Source organism: Seriola dumerili, unplaced genomic scaffold (assembly GCF_002260705.1).
Source record: "Seriola dumerili isolate Sdu_G_001 unplaced genomic scaffold, Sdu_1.0 BDQW01000321.1, whole genome shotgun sequence".
Taxonomy (NCBI): domain Eukaryota; kingdom Metazoa; phylum Chordata; class Actinopteri; order Carangiformes; family Carangidae; genus Seriola; species Seriola dumerili.
Window position 1 is genome coordinate 4,202,834 of NW_019174576.1, and position 13,440 is coordinate 4,216,273.

The following is a 13,440-nucleotide window of genomic DNA, read 5'->3' on the forward strand; positions in this document are numbered from 1 at the left end:
CTTTAACAACAACTGGTTGCTCCTGCTGTTTGTTTGTACACTAAACAGAGGCAAAGAGATGAGAATAATTTTGTTTTGTATAAAAATGTACGCTCTTATAGAATTGCAAGTTGCTGAGTGTTACTGAAAACTGATTTATTTTGATCCTCAAGGCAGCAGTGTTTTTGTGATGGAGCAGCTGAACCATAAACCAACCTAACCCAATAATAAAACAAATGAAATTAGATCAAATGTACAGACATGTTGTTCAATATACAATTGAACTGGGTCTTCTAATTTTCAATGCACAAGCAGCAATTATGTAAGCAATGGATTTTTGTCTGAGAAAATATTTCCACCGCTTCACAATACACAACAATAAGGATTTGAACTGGTTAAGAAATTGCCTCTGGCAGCTGGAACTCCTGAACCATGAGAAACAATTTCAGTAATATAGGAGCGGATGACAGTGAAATTTCTGTCCAGCGGCTCTTTCTTTTCTCTGTGAGTGTTGTGAACCAACACCTGAGGCGCTTATCAATGGAAAGAGCAGGTTGAGCGGTCATGCAGAGACCTGATTTGTGTGGGATGTCAGGGAGGAGAAGTGACGACGATGACAGAGATAGCAGAAACACACAGGGGGCGCAAAGGATGATCAAGTGACGAGTTGGCTGAATAAGCTGCTAAATGACCAGACTGAGTGATGTGGTAGAGATGCTGAAAGTTTTAATGTTCCTGTCCATATTGCATATCCAGGATACGTGTGTTTTGGATGTTTGGCAGTGTGTTAACAGCATATGTGGTCACTCCCTAGAGGCCACTTGTGACCACACTGCCTGCAGCGTGTTTCTGTGTAGTTACACTTCAGTGTCACTTCGCCTCATGCAGCGCTACAGACCCCCTGCTGCCGTGTACAGAGAGCGTATCTCCTCCTTTTGAAGTATGAACTGAGCATCAGCCAGAGCCCGTCAGCTGAGAGGGCTGTTAAATAACTGGAGAGAGCTCGCTGACTAACCTGTTGGCCATTAGGATTTCTCATGCCACATTAGAGGGTGTTTGATTCCTGATAGGTGACACCCAGTAGGAGTGAAGCCAGCCGGGAACATTTCTATCTGTAACTGTGATCAGTGGCTTTACTCTCCATGCTCCACCTGACACTCATACATTCATTTATAGCTGGGCTTTTGGGCACATTTACACCTGCCAACACAACACTAACACAGTTGACTTTAGCAGGATGCTCCCATCGACTGAGCATATACAAATTGCAAAAGCTTTAGTTATTTACACAAAATGCAAGTGTGTCTGCAGCTGTTGAAGGTCGTATTAGAGAGGAACAGCAAAGTGATGGTGCACATGCTATTATCACTCTGCAAACACATTGTGCACACTGCAATACACTGTGTTCAAAGAAATAGTTTGACACATGAGGAAATATGCTTATTCTCTTTTTTCGCTGGATGAGAAGACAGACACCACTCTCATGCCTCTACTGTAAATATGAAGCTACAGCCTGCTGTCAATTAGCTTAGCTTAGCATAACAACTTCTCATTTAACTCCCAGCAAAAAGCATATTTAAGCATATTTCCCAAAATGTCAAACATGTCCTTTAACTGAATGCACCACACACATCAAGCAGTAACTGCACACGCTCTTGTTCCCGTACCAGTCTGAGTCTCCACCTGTTTTTTGTGGTCCTTGTCTCAACGCCTCTGTAGGAGAGCATCATACAGCTCAGTCTTTACAACCATTAACACATTGATCCTGACACTGAGATGATTTGATGACTTAATAAAAATATGAAACTCAAAAAGATGAGAAGTGACAAGAGCTAGTCCTAGTCTGAGATGAGTTTACTTTTGTCTTCACAGGAACAATTTCTAAAAGCATCTAAAAGTACATAAAAGTGTTTACATGTGTGAGGCTATATGTGCGTGTGCATGTGTGTGTGTGTGTGTGTGTGTGTGTGTGTGTGTGTGAGAGAGAGGGGTTTTACTTACAAAGTAGATATCTGTGATTGGCACGTCATCGTCATCGTCGACTGACGCCTGGCTGGTGCAGCCTGAGCCGGACACCTGGCTGGCCCTGTCCGCCTCCACCACCACCAACTTGGGACTGGATGGGGCTTCCTCAGCCGCTACGGGAGAGGAGGGAGCAGCTGCGGCTGATGAGGAGGAGGCTGCTTCAGGTACTGACGAACAGTCGGAAGCGGCAGCGGCATCGGGAGCCTCGGCGCCAGCTACCTCCGGACCCTCACTGTGGAAAAACGGATGAGTGACTGTTCAAAGTCTGACACTGTGGGCTGCCCATCAGACAAAACTGAGAGAACTCGTGATTCTCAGACAAGTCCTGGAGTTAGAAGGATATTTTCCCCTATGATCAGAGATAATGACGTCCTTGGGAAGTTTAAGTCACACTGAATCCAGAAATATGTGTTTCGTGTCGTGTGTTTAGATTGGATTAAGACACAGGAAAAGTGAGGACAAGTGCAACTGTACACTAAGGGTTTTAAAGTACTTTTATTGCCTCCATGAGCCGAGTTTCACATCCACTGCTGCTGCACTTGTTCCTTTTACCCAGCACAGTGTCCTTGCATCATTCCCTTGGGTGCCTCCCACTCCCTCTGGGGAAAACCTCTTTTGCTTTGTTTGTTTTATAATATTAGGATATTAGTCATTATTACAAAGAGTCCATGTAGTTTAGGAACAAAAGAAACAACCTGGTTGCACATATACACACACACAGCAGTTGCAGACATTAAGAGCCTTTAATTGGGTCACTTGCCAAAAGCCATTTTCCTGCAGCAGGCCAGAGAAACAGGACCAACCTATTAGAGTAAACTGGCTCTGACTGAAATGTAACATCTGTGTGTGTGTGTGTGTGTGTGTGTGTGTGGGTGTTTGTGGTTTAGCTGCTTAAGCAAAGATTTGCCAGCTGGCTGTGTGCTGCCACAATCCTTCATTGTTCCTGGCCAGATCATCAACTATTAGAAAGGATTTAGGCGCATCCACATAGCTTTCTCAGCTTCTGTGTCTAGCTTAACTCCATCAGAGGAAAAGCCTGCCTGCTGGCCACTGAGGCAAAAAAGTCGAACTGGCATCTCAAAGAGGGAACTGATTGGCTGAATAAATGAGGAGGACAGGATGGTGGTGGTTGCCATTTAAAAAGGCTCTTTCACCCCGTCTCTCATTTCCGCTAAATATATCTTCATTAAACTATACATATATTTTCGAACTGATGCTGTCACTCTCTGTCTTTGTCCTTTCTCTTTTGCAACTCTTCCTTTCCTCGGTTCAACTGTTTTTCTCTCACTCCCAGTCTTTCTTCACAAATCACTTTCTCTACTCGTCTTCTCTTCCAATCAGTTGTCCTATTCCCATTCCTCTGCTTCGTCTCCCTCTCCTCTCTCCCAGTCAACCCGCTCCACAACTGCAGGTGAGTTGAGGCTGCTCGGAGAAGACAGATTTAATCGACTGTCGCTGTCTCAGCTGCTCTCACCGCCCAGCCCCACCCCCACCAGCTCCTTCTAGGCCCCCAGGCCATATGTCTAGCCACTGCCTTCTCAGCATCAGACCCAATTATTCAGTTGGTTTCCCTCAGTAACCAAACCCTAATCCTCACTGACCTAACCCCAGTTTACAGAAAATGTCAGTCCCACTGTTATTGCATTGCAACAGCTCTGTTTGGTTCTGCTCAGAAATTATTTCACATGGCTTACACACGATGTTGTGTTTTTTTTTAGATGTCTCTACTGAAACCAATTAACTTGAATCAATTAAAAATCAGGTTAAATTATGCAAAGTGTCAGGTCATGCCGGCTTTATGGGAGCAGCCCCAGGCCTGCAGGCTTCCTGCCCCACTGCCCTACTTCTACAGGCTGGTTCCCCCATGTCAGGGCCCCTTCGGCCCCTTGTCTGCCTCACAGTGTTACCCCATTAAAAGAAAACACACATACACATACACACACACACACACACACACACACACACACACACACACACACACAGCTCACATAATACACAGACTAACATGCATGTGCACACTCTCATAACCTAATTACTGTGCAGTAGATGCCTGCTCCACACAGTGCCTGTAGCATTTATCTGTCCATAACCGGAGACCCCTGAGCCGCCCAATAGACAAATGGGTCAAGCTGCTCTCAGTGTGTCATGTTAGAAACTGTGTGTGTGTGTGTGTGTGTGTGTGTGTGTGTGTGTGTGTGTGTGTCTGTCTGTGTGAGACAGGTGAGGTGTGCTAATCTAACAGCTGGCTAAAGCCCAGGTGAGACACTGGCAGCAGGTTATTTATATTGCCACATCAAATGATGATTGGGGTCATGGAGGACTCACTGCAGCTCTACAGCTCATCTATTCTCTATCAGGGTCGCATGTCTACATGAAGCGTATGACAGAGCTGACTATTTTTGTCATTTACGGTGAAAACGGTACCGAGCTGTGTGTGTCATTTTTATTATTCTTGGTCCATTTGGTGATCGCTGGCAGACATTCAACATTATGGAAAGTTGCCAGTGTTTGAGGGTGAGCTAAACGTGACACATTTCTTGTGAAATAGATCTCTTCGGATTTCTGAAAACCCAACAAATTCAACAATGTGATAAAGAAAAGTCACTGTTATGTGAACTGCTCAATAGCCATGTTGATACGAAGGCCATAACCTGCGACAAGGTGAATGGAAATTCCATAAAACCATAAAACACAGTTTACATTGTGATATGGTAATATGCTCAGGTAGTAAAGCAGTAAAGCCAATATAATAATCACTGATGATCTTGTGTGTGTTTCAGACCACAGCTGGTCCACTGACAGTGAATTAGTGAGTGACCCCATGATCTCATGGTTTATGTTTGGAATATTTCACTAAACTGAGTGATATTTGAATACATGGGTTACAGTTGTGTTACTTATACTGGGCTCATGTAAACAGAGCTACAATAAGTACATTTATCTATTATTTTGTTATTATTATTTTAAATGACATCGTGTCTGCAGGGAGGTTTACGTACCTGGTTTCAGACGAGGGCTGTGGAACAGAGATGGTGGGCTCACTGTCATGTCTCTTCAACTCCACCTCCACTGTGATGGTCTGCTGATCCTCCTCACGCACACGTAGCTCCTCCTGGGTCCTGAACACAAACAGACACACGTATAAAAAAACACACACACACACACACACACACACAGAGGAAATGAAACACATGTGAAAAACACACACAGCCACATCTTAGCAACAGGAAGAATGGGCTTACTCATAAAACACACCAACCAACAGGCTGACCTCGCATTTCTCCTCTAACCTTCCACCACACCCTGCAATGTGTAATGCTGTGAAAACATAAAGCTAGCAAAACTCAAAACATCATAAAAAAAACCAGCTGAGTGAACTCTGCTTAAAAAGGTTTATGAAGTGAAAATAGCATTCATGGTCCCGACTCACCTCCCATCATGGCTGAGAGACTGGGTGTGCCTCCTGGAGACAGAGGACAGAGTGTCAGTACAAGCTGCACTTGAGACCTGCAGCATATTGGGTGTGGCTCTTAAAACATTCACATAAATAACTACTGATGCAGTAATGTGAATTTTTTCTGTTTAAGTTGTGACTTGAGGATTTTAGTCAGATTAACCCAGAAAAACACGGATATGCTATTATGGAGACAAGTCAACACAAAACAGAACAACACTGAAAAAGGAAAAAGAAAGTTTTATTTTAGCCCAACGAGACTATGTTGAATATATTGTATTTAATACTAAAAAATAGATTAATAATAAATACAATGTCAGCTCTGCTAACGACAGGACTGGAATTGAAATGGTTGACTCTGGTGTTTCAGTTTATGTGTGTGCATGTTTGTTTTTACCTGTAGCGGGGGTGCTCTGCTGTGTCAGATGGGGATCTCTCAGGGATGGACAGAGAGGTGGTAGAGGACAGAGTGGTGGCGATTGACGCTGTGGTGGCTTCTTCAAATGATGGAGGAGTACATGGAAGAAGATCTGGTCGCCCTGGAGGACACAGAGAGAGATAGAGAGAAACAAACAATTTTTCTTTTTCTTTAGTATTTCACATTTACCTTATGTCTTCTGAAGTGCTATTCTGCTTCTGTAGCCTTTTGTTTCCCATGGCAACAGCTACAAACCTGTTGTTGACCAAGGGCTGGAAAGATCAGTGGTGTTGCTGTTTACAAAAGAAGACTGTAAATGACTGTCATGTCATGTGGACTGAAGCTGCACTTTGAACTGTAATGTAGTGACCTCTACAAAGACCAACAGCTAAGTTCTGGAAAAGAAGAACTTCTCTTTGACTGCCTGCAGTCAAAGTCAAACTCTGATCCCCCACAGTGACATAGTGATGGAACACTGATGCCCCATAGTGACAGCGGATGGTAAATTATGGATCTCTGAGTGGCGTCTGTTCTTATCTTCTGCAACTGTGTTACTTACCCTCATCCTCTAGTGTTGGGAAGCTGCGAGCTCCTCTCAGGTCGTAGATGTTCTCATCCCTCTCAGAGGGCAGCTGGCTGGCTGACCAGGCTGCACCAGGACCAGCGCACTTAGGCACCATCAACGACACTCGACCCTTCTTGGATGGAGATGACTTCAGAGCTGAGGGACAAAAAACATGAACACATCGACTTGGGAAAACATGTGTGATATGGTATGCTGTGCTGTCAGATTGAAAGGTTTAATTTGAACTAAACCCTTTATTCCAACAACCCCCTCTTTAGAGGATAATATGTTGGATCTCATTCTGGGATATGTAGGAAATCACACATCATGTTTGTTTAAAGTCCTGTTGCAGGGAATTCTTTCCCTTTGCAAAAATCATTGTAAAGTGCTGCAAAAGAAAGCTGCACAAGGATCAAACTGATGCAGTTCTCTCACATGTCATGAAGCAGCACCTAATAAGGCTGTAAGCTACTGTCTCTGATTTTGCTGTCAAAGCTTGGCAGTAAAAGAGAGAAAAGCCTGGCATCTGACATTTGCGTCTGTGGCTCTTCCCACACAGCTCTGTTTGACTATGTAAGGCAGTGTCTCGATGTAAATTTAACTCACAGGAACTCTTCTTGAACACCGTGTTGCTCATGAACTTGAAAAACCTATCTGCATAGAAGCCAGGCCGGTGGACTGATACAGTGTCCTGAGGAGAGACACAAAAAGACAGAGAGATTAATGAGACAAGTGGTGCATGGATAAAATGATCAAACCAGTGCTTACAGTAGATTAAACGACTACTAGTCCCTTCGTGTCCCATTTCAGTAATTCTTTTCTCTGGGTCAATCCATGAGACGGGACAACACATAATAAAAGACAAATGATGGACAGACACAGTCACACGAGGCTACAGACACGTCTCTTCATTATTTATGTGGCAGCAGACGGAGATCACACTGCCAGCAGACTGACAGATGACACTTGGTGTTTGGTTTAGACTGAGACAGGAGAGGATTGTTGGAGGAGACAGACCCTACACAGTTATTGTTAGCTTTTTGAATCAGCACCACTGGAGTCCACTATGAGTAACATCTTTGAATGCATTCACGCAACCGAGCCAACTGTATGTATCACAGAGAGAAGTGTGGAGTATCCACTATCATCATCAGCAGTGACGCACAGGCGGCTGTCACGGAGGTTGCGTGTTCTCCCACACATACTGTATCTTGCGTACGAGTGTGTTACAGAGTAGGAAAGTGGCGTGAGTAAGCGGTGTGTGATAGAGTCAGGGGGGTGATATGGCTGATTCGGTCTTGAGATCAGATTGCTGATGATGTACAGAGAGTGGATGAAGAGACGTGAGGTGCTTCAGAGCTGAGGGATCTGGAGTTGATTGAGCAGAGAGACTAAGAGAACTCATCCCTAAGTGTCAATATATCTACAACAGTTAAATCTCTGGTCACCTTCAGTGTGTGATAGCTTGGAATAATTACTGAAAATAAATTGATATAATAAACAAGGTCGACACAAATGGTAGTCTCGTGTTTTCTATCACACTTCCCACAAACTTTGTGGCTCTGATCGACGTCTCCAGTACAAGAAGTTTTCTGCCACCATTTTGCTTTTTCGCTTTGATGGCTTTAGCTACATTTACTCAACAATGAGTGTCTCTTTCTGTTTTGTTAAGTAAATCAGTCTCTCTTGAGTCAGTAAGTGATATACAGTACCAAATTTCCACCGAGATCAGAGCTGGCAGCACACAACAAAAATGTCGTGTGTAGGCTGGTCAGAGCTGCCAGTCTTCATAGCACTGGTCTCGTTTTGTTTGTGGAAGTAAACCTATGTGTCTAAATTAACGGGGTCTTGATTTGTTGATATTAAAATGTTTTATTTTGATGCCCACACACATTTCTAAATAGGGGTTTGTTTCGGGAACACTGTTAATTCAAATAAAATAGTAAAATTGTCCAATCTCCATGACAGCAGGAGAGTGTGCCACTAATTCCAGTTCACACAACACTGTGTGTCTCTCCCTGTTACTTCAATAAAGGCTGACTGACCATAAAGGTGATTTACAACGAGCAAAGCTCAGTAATGGGTCATCTTTCTGACAATGACAGAAAACAATGAGGAGCAACTTATATGGAGTACACAGCAACATTAAAATATTTGCTCCATAAAAGACAACTGTGGCTGGTGATAGGCATATAATTAACATTTGAGTAATCCATAGCTCCGCTGTAAGCTGGCTTCAAATAAGCTTTGATCCACAAACACAAGCACACAGACATTAATATTTCTAAATAGACTTGCTCGCTGTGACTTCTACAATAACTGTGTGAAGAAGAAGGGAGGGTGGAGCGAATGGAGCAGGGGCATGTTCACAGGTTTACAGGTTGAGGGGGATTGAGATGGACAGATGAGGTAGGAGATGAGCTGAAGATGAGCTGAAGATGAAAATTCACACGGACGGACAAGTTCTTCTTCAAACCAATAAAGTTTCCCTGACATGAAGCTAATAAAAGTCCTTGTACACACAAAGAACCGAAAACAAATAAAGCTCGAGGCTACAGTTAATCATATCTGGTACAAGCTAAATGTAACTGTTGTTCCTCTGTGTACTGCCAGACATGTCGCGAATGATGTCTGAATAATATAATAATAAAAGATAAAATGATATTCTTCTGTTACCTGATTGGAAAAGAGTTCATATGTTTTGGCTGACCTTCTGTGTGCACAGTATAGTTCATGTTCCTGCATCTGACTGGCTGTCTCTATGCACAGAGCTATTAAAAACTCACCCCGTCATGAACCAAAGCTTTCCACGTGTGCTCCAGTTTCTTGATTAGCCTGCAGAAACAAAGAGAAGCACAGTTTAACAAAGTGATGGTAAACATGTCTTATATATTAGGGTCATAGGCATATTGAATATAAGCAACATGCCTGTAGGCTGAGAACCTTAAATGTGCTGTCTGATGTAATTATGTTGCTTCAGTGTACTGCTGCAATGTGAAGGTATAGTATGTACGCAGAGAGATGTGGCCTCAAGCCTGTGTCATACTGTAGGATGTAAAGCTGAAGGAGTGACTACATGTAAATCACTGTGATGATCACCTGTAGGATTGCAGGATGTCGATGATTCCGATGTAGAGAAGAAGTCTCTCTCCCTTTCCATTGACAGCTGGGATACCGCCCATCCTAAAACGAGAAGGAGAATACAACGGCATTGTAAGGGTGTCATTCAGACAGCAAAAGAACAACAACGTTTTCAGCTGTGCTCTGTGATGTGAGAAGAGATCCTGTGAATCATTCATTTATCTGTCCAAATCTGATCATCAAATCCAGACTTCAGACACTTGGGCAGGTTTTCACCAGATCTTGCACAAATCCTTAAGTAATGATTGCCAGTACCAAACTACATTATTAAACTCCTGCAGTACCAACTTGTATTTGGAAGCTATTGTTATACAAAAACTAGATCCAGCAGGCAGGTTAAGGCTTTTATTACAGGAAGTGTTCACTATTTGTGACCTCTTAAACTTTATTTGAATCACTAACTTAGTACAACACTTTTTGTCTCAAGCCGAGTATCAGTGACTTAATGGCACTCATTACACATTGAAGATCTATATAAGTCCTGCACTCTTGAGAACTACATCTTTAGAGACCGGGATGTTATTATCCGCTCTGGTTCATTTTTCCTCCTCCACCTCTGACGGCTCAATGTCCTGTTAAGTGAACATCACATACAGAGTCCTGCAGAGCTCAATTCTTGATCCAATCCTTTTGTCACTGTAAGTATTCACCTTTGACCAAATAATCCATAATCCCATAACCACACGGAGTCCACTGCACTGCGAAGGTGCTGATACTCAGATCTACTGTGTCTTCCAAACTGTGGACAGAAAATCTGATACGATTTGATTTGGACGTCTAAACTGAGATGTAGTTTTTTGTCTGTCATCAACCTGCTTCAGGATCACCTTTTAAATTGTTTCTCAAATTTCCTTTTATAGGCCAGTTTTCATGCAGAAATTTACCTCATTTAGTGTTTTTTTTTTAATTTTTCACTTCTTAGATTAGAAGAGGCAAAATTTCTGAAAAAAATGTGAAAAAGTTCCCCTACGTACTCTGAAAATTACAAGTTTACAGACTGAACAGGTTAAAATGTCTAAAATGATTTGCTTGTAAAATACTGTATGGAAGTTGCAGTTGAAGTTTAAGCACTAAAAGCAGTTGAATAAAGATTCATCATTATTAATTTATTTTCCACTGTGTTTATTATTATTAATATGTGCCAGCAGTGACATTTAGCGCCGACCTGTGCTGCCAACATCCTCTTGTCTGTCTGGCTAAACTCACGTGTCATCAGTGTCGATGGACCCTCCGCAGGCTGCTCCTCCCTGGATGGACTCCATGGCTGTGGAGTACAGGGCCTTCTGCTGGGCCACGGGCCTCTTCTCATCGCTGCCGCCCTGGGAGCCCTCCATCTGCCTCTCCCTCTCCGCCTGGTCCATGTTGTGAACCCCGAGCAGAAGGCTGTAGTCCATGATCTTAAAGCTTTCCAGCACCTGAGCAAAGGACATATACAGACAGATGTAAGTGTGCAGTGATTGACAGACGTGCTGTATAAAAGAAAGCTTTTATCTAGAGTGCATAACAGTATCAGCACCAGAGGGAGTGAGAGCTGTAACACTGGAGATGTTAATGCCATACATAAGACACAGTGATGCACAAGCATGCACACATGAATAAACAATGTATGAGAGAGCATGCGTGTGAGCATACACTCCCTCCCAGCACACTCCCTATGAATGTAAATGTGAGGTGGTGATTTACGGGAGACAAGAACAGGCCTGCTACCACACCTGACACCTTGTTTAAACCTCATGCTCATAAAGAAAGCTCTAATTTATAGTGAGGGATCCTGGAAATGCCAAAAACTCTCATAAATAGTCTCTTTCTGCCCTCCGTTCTCCCTCCATAGACTCCCATTCATGATCCTCTTTTGTTGATCAGGGCACCATCAGTACCCTGATTTTTTTTTTTTTTTTTTTTACTATTCTCCATTTCCTCTTTACTCTACGTCTCTTTTATCTGTCTCTTTCCCTTTGGCACACTGCATTATGGCATCACTTTATCCTTCCTTCTACCCTCCCTCTAATCCTTCCCTCTAACCGTTACTCCCTCTATCTGGAGACTCTTGATCAGGGTGCTATATGGATCCTCCTTCAGAATCAGTGAACCATCCTCGCCATCTCCCCCTTCAGCTCATACTCTCTCCATCCTGCCATGTCTCTCTCACGCCTGTCGCAACAGAAAAATGTAAATGGACGTCTTTACGTAGCAGCTGTACTGTATTCTCTCCGTCTCCCCTTCATCTGTCTTACCAGGCAGTCTCTCTGTAGGGTCTTGACGAGCGCGTTGTAAGTGTCCTGGTCCAGCATCAGTCCGTCCTGCAAGTCTTGCATGAAGTCCAGGTCTTTGAAAGTGGGCCTGGCCTTCTCCCTCTCCTTCTTGGACGCTCGCCTCTTGTAGGTGGAGCCCTTCAGGTCGTATTTGAGGTGCATGCGAACCACGCGGGGAAGGACATTGTTCATCACCACCACGCGGATGTTTTTCCCGCCCGACTGGACACAGTACAGGCCAAAAAACTTGGGCAGCAAAGTGCGGGGGTTCTGATTCAAGTTCTGGAGAAAGGGAGCACAAGAAGAGAGGGAGAAAGCAGAAGATCTTTAAAAGGTCTCATAAATTGGTTTGAGCTGCTGTGCTCTGACAGGATCTTGAGGAAAGACCCAACACAAATCTCAGTTTATGTGGGGAAATGTCTATAATCATATTTTACAAGGCTGATTTTTTTTTATATATATATATATATATGTCCCTGAGAGCAAGATGTGCCAAAGATATTGTTCTTGATGCTGTGCAGGATCCGAGAGGTTGAGATTTTGATACAAGTGTATGTGGAAAAATTGACATTTTTTTGCGTACAACACAATAACCAGGAACTCAAGAGACAAGAGGCGTCTTTCATTTCATAGGACCGTTAAGGAATAAAAAATACATGAGCAATGTGATAGGTGATACGTGTTGTGCAGACAGTTAATTTATTAACAATACTCGTTTCTCAGTGTACACACACTTTGGCTACAGTTACACATGTGTCATCTGATCACACCAGAGTGCAGAGCAAACACAAATCAAGAGTTTTCTCACAGTGCTATGATACATGAAAGTGGACAGACTCAAACTGTGATTACAATGCTGCCTAGTCTGGTTACCATCAAGCCACAGGGTTAGGATCCAGCCAGCATTAGGAAAAGGATGGAGGATTAACATTGAGGAGTTAGTTAGTTAGTTAGTTAGAGTTAGTTTTGTAAATATTCTTTTAGCTCGTTTGTTGTCATCCATAATGCTTCTCTAGATGCGATAACAAATTCAACTGAAACATGGACACATTTTTTTATGAACTTTAACGAGTAACTTTTCCTATTTTTTAAAATGGTCCTGCCTTTACTCCATACAGGCCTCTCCCCTCCATCACCAATCTGTGCTGAATATTTCAGTAGTCAATCCACACAAATGAGGTTAGTCGGGCTGTGTGCTCAGTTAAAAACCTGCTTTGACCTTGGGACCTGTGCCAGCACAGACCCATTAGAGAGATGAGAGCAGAGAATGGGAGAGAGAGAGAGAGAGAGAGAGCAATGGATCATATAGTGATAACGCACAGCATTCGGTCGGGAGTACAACTACAAGAGGAGAAAGAAAGAGGAGCAGACAGAGGAGAGATGAACGATGAATGTGGAAGTGTGGCTAAAAGGCCCAGCACTCGTGAATGACCTTCAGCTGCAACACGATGATACAGGGAGAGAGAGAGAGAGAGAGAGAGACAGAGAGAGAGAGAGAAAGAGCATTCTCTGCCGTCAGCCACATACGACCCTTCTGTCAATGTTAAGAGGGCAGAGCAGTGACGAGCCAACAACACAGACACGTGAGGGAGAGGAGAGAGAGGAG

General features: G+C 43.3%; 1 protein-coding gene across 2 annotated transcripts in view; it reads right to left on the bottom strand.

The window, feature by feature from the left end:
• pip5k1c (phosphatidylinositol-4-phosphate 5-kinase type 1 gamma) overlaps window positions 1–13,440 on the bottom strand; it is a 43,557-nt gene that overhangs the window by 4,629 nt on the left and 25,488 nt on the right. For both annotated transcript variants that reach the window (XM_022759258.1, XM_022759257.1), the window contains exons 7-16: window positions 11,817–12,116; window positions 10,789–10,997; window positions 9,541–9,624; window positions 9,228–9,276; window positions 7,048–7,132; window positions 6,436–6,597; window positions 5,856–5,997; window positions 5,435–5,467; window positions 5,004–5,123; window positions 1,981–2,236 (exon numbers count right to left, since the gene is read on the bottom strand). In XM_022759258.1, coding sequence (XP_022614979.1) covers window positions 1,981–2,236; window positions 5,004–5,123; window positions 5,435–5,467; window positions 5,856–5,997; window positions 6,436–6,597; window positions 7,048–7,132; window positions 9,228–9,276; window positions 9,541–9,624; window positions 10,789–10,997; window positions 11,817–12,116 — 1,440 coding nt within the window. The remainder of the gene's footprint in view (window positions 1–1,980; window positions 2,237–5,003; window positions 5,124–5,434; window positions 5,468–5,855; window positions 5,998–6,435; window positions 6,598–7,047; window positions 7,133–9,227; window positions 9,277–9,540; window positions 9,625–10,788; window positions 10,998–11,816; window positions 12,117–13,440) is intronic.